At 46.9% G+C, this 7,976-nt stretch overlaps 1 protein-coding gene across 1 annotated transcript; it reads left to right on the plus strand.

The window, feature by feature from the left end:
* The first annotated feature begins 856 nt into the window (after nucleotides 1-856).
* Ptpmt1 (protein tyrosine phosphatase mitochondrial 1) lies at nucleotides 857-7,909 on the plus strand. Its single transcript, XM_021640822.2, has 4 exons — nucleotides 857-1,271; nucleotides 1,364-1,444; nucleotides 4,504-4,695; nucleotides 7,314-7,909. Exons 1-4 carry the CDS (start codon nucleotides 924-926, stop codon nucleotides 7,446-7,448), a joined length of 756 nt encoding a protein of 251 aa, XP_021496497.1. The 5' UTR covers nucleotides 857-923; the 3' UTR covers nucleotides 7,449-7,909.
* The last annotated feature ends 67 nt before the right edge of the window (nucleotides 7,910-7,976 follow it).

A 7,976-nucleotide genomic window follows, 5' to 3' on the forward strand; every position in this document is an offset into this window, starting at 1 on the left:
GTCTCACTATGCAGTTCTAGCTGTCCTGCAACTCCCTATATAAACCAGGCCAGCCTCAATCCCAGCTCAGAAAGGTCTGCCTGCCTCTGCCTTCCAAGTGCTGGGATTAAAAGTGTGAGCCAGGGGCTGGAGAGATGGCTCAGAGGTTAAGAGCACTGGCTGTTCTTCCAGAGGACCTGTAGTTCAATTCCCAGCAACCACATGGTGGCTCACAACCATCTGCAATGGAATCTGATTCCCTCTTCTGCTGTGCACCATAAAACAGTGTTCATATACATAAAATAAGTATAGTTTTAAGATGTTTCTTCTAGTGAAAGAATTGGGAATACAGAAAAAATAGACAATAGTGCTATGAAAAAATTATTTTTAGTATTTATTTTTCATACTATGTATATTCTGCTTTGGTTTGGATGAGGGGTGGTGGTGGATTTAATGGTAAGAAGAGGAAGGAGATTCTCAGAGTGGTGACGAATGTCATTAATCCCAGCACCAGGAAGGCAGAGGCAGGAGGATCTCTTTCTTGTGTTCTGGGCCAGCCTACTTTACAGAGTCAGTAGAGGCATTTAGGGCTACACATTTCGAGACCTGGTCTCGAAAAAGAAAGAAAGAAAAAAAAAAAAAATAAAAGACTAAACTGTAGTCATCACCACGGCAGACCAGGTCCTCACTTTACATCATTTACATCATTTTACGTCTCTCCAGGGCCTCCCCCGGCTTAGAGGAGCCGCTCTGCCCAGCTTCCTCTTTGGTGATGCGTGCTCCCGGGGTCACGGCCCCTTCCTGAGGTCAAGGGTTGGAGAGAGGGCCCTCCTTCCTAGGCAGGGTCACAGTTACACATTTTCTCTCCTTGCTGTTCCAGTCCCTCACCCCACCCTCCTCCGCCCCGTCCCGCCCCACCCACGCGGGGTTCCCCCTCCCAAACCATGGTTCCGGTCCCGGAATTCCCGGAACCCGGCCGGGACCGCGGGGACCCGGCTTCGGAGGGTCGGCGGGAGCCGGGCGGCCGGCAGCCCTCGTCCTCCGCGACCTCCTCGCGGTGGCTGGCCGCGAGCCCGGGGGCGGGCGGTTCGCCGCTGGGCCTGGCGGGGTGGGGCGGGATGGCGGCGTCCGCGTGGCTGGAGGCCGGCCTGGCCCGGGTGCTCTTCTACCCGACGCTGCTCTACACCGTGTTCCGCGGGAGGGTGCGCGGTCGGGCGCACCGGGACTGGTACCACCGCATCGACACCACGGTGCTGCTGGGCGCGCTGCCGCTGCGGAGCATGACGCGCCGGGTGAGAGAGGCCGCCGGGTCGGGCCGGGAGCGGGCCCCGGGCCCCGGCTGGCGCCCTTCGGCCCTCGCTGAGCCCCCTCTTTGCCTCGGCAGCTGGTACTGGACGAGAACGTACGCGGGGTGATCACCATGAACGAGGAGTACGAAACTAGATTCCTGTGCAACACCGCCAAGGTGAGGACCCGGGCCCTCCAGCCTGGCCCGGCACTCGGGCCTGTGAAAGCTGGAGAAGCTAAGGGGAGGGAGGGACGCAGCGGGTGACCTTGTCTCCGAAGACCTGGTTGCTTTCTCAAGCACTGAGTATGCGCGTCCAATTTCAATGGCTGCAGGTGGAAAGCAGCTGAAGTTGATAAACCAGAAAGAAGTCCTGCGAACCTAGGGCCCCGGTGACTCGGGGGGCTGAGGCAGGATCTTTTTGATCCCAGGAGTTCGAAGGGCCCCGGCCACTGTCAGTAAAAGAGAGCGAGCTAACCCGGGGTGTGGGTGGCCCACTCCTGCAATTCCCGCACGCCTAGGCAAGCGGAAGGATCGCTGGGAGTTCCCGGCCGGCTTGGCCTTATGTAGTGAGTTCCGTGCCAGTCTGGGTACAGGGAAATCCTGCTTCAAAATCGGTACGAGGGGTGAAGTCTTTAGGCACATAATTGTACACGTGTATGTTACTTTTGTTTATTTTGAGGCAGGGTCTTGAGTCGATGATGAATTTGATTCTCCTGCCCCCGAGTCCCAAGTACCGAGATTACGGTCATGTGCTAGTCCACCCATCTTGTATTTGTGATCTTGGTCACTAACCTCAGTAACTAAAATTGTGGTTTATGCACTTTGCTGATTTCACTCATCGAGCAGATTTTAGCATCAAATATGAATTAGGCAATGCATTAGCCTTTGGAGATGAAGGCCAACTGTAAGGAAAGCACTTCCTTAAGGGGAGTGCCTCAGACCTGAGTGAGGGTGGGAGGAGCGAGAACTTGAGACCTGCCACAGTTGTGTGGAGAGGCCGAGGCCAGCCTGGGCTGCGGGAGCCTGTATCTAAGAACAAAACCACACAGAGGAGAAAAGCACATCCTCCCTCCAGCCAGGCATAGTGGTGCAAGGTTTTAACCCCAGCGCTCTGGAGGCAGAGGCAGGCGGATCTCTGTGAGTTTAAGGCCTGCCTAATCTACACAGTGAGTTCAAGGTCGGCCGCAGCTACATAATGGGATCCTGCCTTGAAACACTGCCAGCACACCCCCCCCCAAAAAAAAAAAGTAAAAAAGAAGAGCGACCCCATTTTATTTATCGTGTTAGTAATTATTGAAAAGCTATAGAGTTGGGCTCAGTGGCTCACACCAGTAATCTCAGCGCTCAGGGAGGCAGGGGCAGGCAGAGCTCTGAGTTCAAGGCCAGCTTGGTCTACAAAGTGAGATCAGGACAGCCAAGGCAGAGAAACCCTGTCTTGAAAAGCCAAAAAAAAAAAAAAAAAGTCAGGTATTCAAGCTCATCCTGGGCCACATATGAGTTCCAGGCTAACCTGGGCTATATGAGGTCCTTTATAGTAACGGAAAAGGGGGTGGGATACATCAGTGATACTTGAATTTCCCAAAGTATTGTCACAGGTCTCGAGGGGTCATTAGCTGTCTAGTCTAAGCAGAGAGGAAGCCACATGGACAGTGCTTGGTCTCTCCATGTGAAGCACAAGGATCTTCTTGTAACCTTCCCGAAGTAGCAGATCCTGCCTCCAGCCCCCAGACGTTCTGACTCAGGACTTACCTGAGTTTAACAACTCTCAGACTGGTTCTGGTTCAATTGATACACAAGCAAAAATGTGCTTTCAGGTTTTTGTTATGGGGTTAAACTGGCCTTTCTGCAGTCATTACATTTCAGGGACTAGCTAAAGGTATGGAGGGCTTGAGATGGAGGAGCACACCTGTAATTTCAGCACTCAGGAAGCTGAGGCAGGAACATCAGATTCTAGGTTTCCTTGGCTACATAGTGAGAACTGAGATCACTCTGGTCTTATGAAACCTTATTTAAAAACCACCACCAACAAAGCTAGTAAAAGTAGCTAAGTGGATTTGAAGTCTTAAAGCGAAAACACTGTTGCCTAATACGTCAAAGGCTTTATTTATTTCTGTAGTTTCTCAAATAATATTACACAAATGCAGGTAGGGCTTTTTTTTGCGTTTTTTTTTTTAAGGGGTGAAAGGAGTCCTATTTTGTAGGTTAGACTAGCCGTGAACTCCACTTACAGCATAAATCCTCCTGCTCCAGTCATCCTAGAATTGAGGTTTTAGGCATGAGACTCCACTCCTGTCTAAAGTGTGTTGTTTTAAATTTTAAAATAACCCTATTTATTTTACTATCTACCCCTCTAAAAGGGGGTAAAGATATTTATGCACTTAGGGTCAAATGTATTACCTTGCCTACAGCTTGGTCACTGTGCAGGTCCTAAATAGGCAAAAACACAGCTTCGTACCGTTATTGGAGTGATGGGAATCTCAGGACTTCCTTTGCCAGGCACCACGCCACTGACCTACAGCCTTCAGCCCCATAGCTTGTGCAGATTTTTTTTTAAAAAACTTAATTTTATTGTTCTGGTATTTGTTTTGTTTTGTGAGACTGAGGAACTCGTTCTGTAGACTCAGATTCCTAGAGATCCTGGCACCTTTGCCTCCCAAGCGCTGGGCTTAGTTTTGCAAGCAAGCCTGACTGTGGGTCATTGCTCACAGATGACTGTAAGCCTACCAGTGGGGAACTGGAAACTGAATTCAGGTGGTCTTTTTGCAAGAGCAGTAAGTGCTTTTCCCCACGGAGCTGTCTCTGCAGACCCACAGCTGATTTTATGGAGCTATTATTTTGCAACTAAAGATTGAAGCATCTAGAGAATATTTGAAATACTTTAAAAAATTATTTAACTTTATTTTACGTGCTTTAGTGTGAAGGTGTTAGATGCCTTGGAATTGGGATTACAGACAGTTGTGAGCTGCCATGTGGGTGCTGGGAATTGAACCTGGGTCCTTGAGGGGAAAGGAGATGGTGCTCTTACCTACTGAGCCATCTCTCCAGCCCTCCTTGAATGTTCTTCTAATAGCATTGTGTCTGCTTAACGGAAGATTAGCTATTTTAAGAGCATTCCTGTTTTTGAGAGTAACCCCTGGAGCTTGCTTGTTGTTTGCTGCCTGGGAATCTCCTCTTCAAACCATTCACCTCAAGCTTCTTTGATTTTCCTTTTTATGCTGGTGGACCTGGAATTCTAGGAATGGAAGAAAGCAGGAGTTGAACAGCTACGGCTTAGCACCGTCGACATGACTGGGGTTCCTACCTTGACCAACCTCCACAGAGGAGTCCAGTTTGCTCTCAAGTACCAGTCGCTGGGCCAGTGTGTCTACGTGCACTGTAAGGCTGGCCGATCCAGAAGTGCCACGATGGTGGCGGCCTATCTGATTCAGGTGGGGAATGTCGCCGGAGTAGCCTTGCGATAGATTTCCCGGAGCTCAGGAGCATGGTTTACTGGCAGGCCTCTGGAGAGCCATTACCCACTTCCAGGCTTTCAGAAGGTAGTGTGGCTTCGTGCCAGACCCCACGCTTTGTGCCTTGGTTAGCTTCTCCTTCTGCCCTGCCCTTACTAATCAGGAAAGATAAATGTGTCTTTTATCTCCTTTCTGATGTTTCCTTAGCTTAAATATGACAGGAAACTTAAAGGAAAAGGTACGGCAACATGCTTGCCTACAGCAGATCTACAAAAATAAAGGAATTTTAAACAGTGTTTGACCCAACAGAACACGGAAAGAGCCATATTTTTTGTTTGAGATAGTGTATTGTTATATAGCCCTCACTGGCCTGGAATTTACTGTGGAGATTATACTATGTAACTGAGGCTTGCAGCAATCCTCCTGCCTCTGCCTCCTATGCTGGGATTACAGGGGTTACAGGAATGCACCACCATACCTGGCCAGAACACTTGCTTTAAGTAGCACGGCAGGATGCTAGTTCAAGAAGTAGAGGGCTCGCCTAGTGTTCATGAGGCAAAAAAAAAAAAGTGTGGTGACCTGCACGTGGCAGATGGAAGCAGGAGGGAGAACTTTGTCATCCTCAGCTACAGGGCTGTGTGTATAATGAGTTCAAGGCCCAAAATAGCAGGTCAGAGAATTCGGGGTTACAAATACTAGTGCTGATTCTTCTAGCTTTATAGCATTTCAGGGTAAAGTTCTGAATACATTAGTTTTTGTTGTTTTACCATAGTTACTTATTTTGTGTAATAAAACTGGGGCTATTGCTCAGCAGCAGAGTGCCTGCCCAGCATGTGTGAGGCCCTGACTTTATTCCCTGATAATGGGGAAAAAGAATTATTCAACCAGGGTGCTTTAAAAAATATTTAGAAGCAAATGCTTTATAGACCTTTATCATTCTGTACTGCCTTTTCCTGTCCAGCTTGACTCATTTTTGCTATTCGTCTGGTTCTTGCATAGTATTTCCAGTCAAGTGGGTAGTTTAAGGAAGTATAATGGACTATATGTGACTGAACTATACCAAAGCTATTAAAAGATTCTGCTGGAAGCTGGGTATGGTGATGCACACCTATGACCCTAACATCTGTGCAGTCAGAGGATCTGCAAGTTTACGGCCAACTTTTCTACATAGCCTGAGTTCCAGGTCAACCAGGCATATATAGTGAGACTGTGTCTCAAAGACCATAAAGAAAAAAAATCTGCTAGAAGTAATCTAGGAAGGTATTTGGTCCAAATGAGAACTGACCCAGCAGGCTAAAGCTGTTTTAATCCTGTTGGGTTCTAAATCAGTATGTATCCTTAAAATACAAAGGTAACCCTCCTAAATTTAAAAAGTGCTAATTTTTCTAGCTATTGTTATGAATTACAGAAAAGCAGCTACCATATGCTTTTTTTTTTTTTTTAAGATTTATTATTTATACAACATTCTGTCTGTACACCAGATCTTACTAGAGATGGTTATGAGCCATCACGTGGTTGCTGGGAATTGAACTCAGGACCTTTGGAAGAACAGCAAGTGTTCTTAAACTCTGAGCCATCGTTCCAGCCCTACCATATGCTCTTAAAAATTTTTTGTGTGTGCGCTTTGTCAGGCTCATGTATTGTAGGATGGTCTCAAAGCCAATTATGTCAGTGAGGATGACCTTGAATTCTAATCCTCCTGCCTCCCCTCCCAAGTTACACACTATGTCAAGGTACCCAGGGTATAAGGTGCTGGGTCTTGAACCCAATGCTTCATTCAAGCCTGGCAAGCACTTTACCACCGAGCTACACCAGCTTCCATACATTCTTAATAAAATCCCAGTTTCAAAAGGACAGAGTAGACCTGGGAAATCTGGGGTTTCAGCTTCATTGGTTCGACTCTTCACTATTTGGCAGAGTAAGAATTAACAGTATTATAGGCTTGGTTGACTAAAGTAGTTAAAAGTGCTCTCAGAGAACGTGTCCTTTTGTTTTGTTTTGAAACAGGGTTTCTCTGTGTAGCCTTGGCTGTCCTGGACTCACGTTATAGACCAAGCTGGCCTCAAACTCATAGAGATCCACCTGCCTCTGCCTTCCAGGGTGCTGGGATTACATGCCTGTGCCACTGTAGCCTACCTGGAGCAGGAATTTCAAAGCCCTCTAATATGGAGTCCTCATTTACCTGGAAAAAATTTGATTGCATATTATTAATTTAATTTGTATGTGCAAGTGCATGTGGGCATGGCACTCACGTGGAGGTCAGAGGGCAACTCACAGGAATTAGAATTAGTTCTCTCATTATAGCAATTCCTGGGACCAAACTCTGGTGATGGTTGTCATGCTTGGCAGCAAGTACCTTTACCAACTGAGCTACCTTGCTAGCATAAGTCTTTTTAAAAATTAATTCCGAATTGGGAGGGGAGGAGGGAGAGGCTTATGGGGGGATACAAAGTGAATAAAGTGTAATTAATAAAAGTTAAATAAAAAACTAAAAAAAATATTAATTCCGAGAGTCCTTCAGCCCCTACTCATAGGCCAGAAGCATTGTTATGCCTGCTCCTTCCTTTCTTGGCTGATTTTCTAACCTTGTACTTCAGGTGCACAACTGGAGCCCAGAAGAGGCTATAGAAGCTATCGCCAGAATCCGGCCACACATTTCCATCAGGCCCAACCAGTTGGAAGTTCTCAAAGAGTTCCACAAGGAGATCGCTGCAAGGGCAGCAAAGAACTAACTGCTGACATCTCTCACGCTGACATATTAAGAATATGAAATCTGTGGATGACAAAGAACTTGGCTCTCCCTGCGATACAGTAAGAAGTTTAAAGGACAAAGCCAGGACAACACTGCAAATGTGCTGAGTAGTAATGTGCCTCCTTTGCCTTCCTTCCTGAAATAACACTTGGATGGCTACAGAGAACAAGATTGTCTGGCTAAATGTTACTTTCTTCAACAGGGTCAAGGAAATATTAATTTTAACAGAAATCTACTGTGTATCTAATATTTTGTATAATGGTACCGTAACTCAAAGACATTTAATGCTAGAAAAGGAAAGAAATACTTAGATCTATTGTTACTGTCATTCAATTGTATGACTTGGCAAAATGCTTGCCCAGCATGTGTAAGTCCCTGAAGTTGGTCCCTAGCACTTCCAAAAATAAAAATAAAAACAATCCCTGTGGGACTCCCCTCACACTTCTGGAGCAGTGGTCAGAATGTTAAAGGATGTATGGGGTACAGGCAGGATTGCTGGCTTAGCAAT

Source organism: Meriones unguiculatus, chromosome 18 (genome assembly GCF_030254825.1).
Source record: "Meriones unguiculatus strain TT.TT164.6M chromosome 18, Bangor_MerUng_6.1, whole genome shotgun sequence".
Taxonomy (NCBI): domain Eukaryota; kingdom Metazoa; phylum Chordata; class Mammalia; order Rodentia; family Muridae; genus Meriones; species Meriones unguiculatus.

What these genes read in the sequence shown, in the direction of transcription:
- Ptpmt1 (XM_021640822.2), top strand. Translation starts at nt 924, where the DNA reads ATGGTTCCGGTCCCGGAATTCCCGGAACCCGGCCGGGACCGCGGGGAC. An exon ending in TGCGGAGCATGACGCGCCGG is followed by an intron (nt 1,272 to 1,363) that starts GTGAGAGAGGCC and finishes TTGCCTCGGCAG; the next exon opens with CTGGTACTGGACGAGAACGT. An exon ending in TGGCGGCCTATCTGATTCAG is followed by an intron (nt 4,696 to 7,313) that starts GTGGGGAATGTC and finishes CTTGTACTTCAG; the next exon opens with GTGCACAACTGGAGCCCAGA.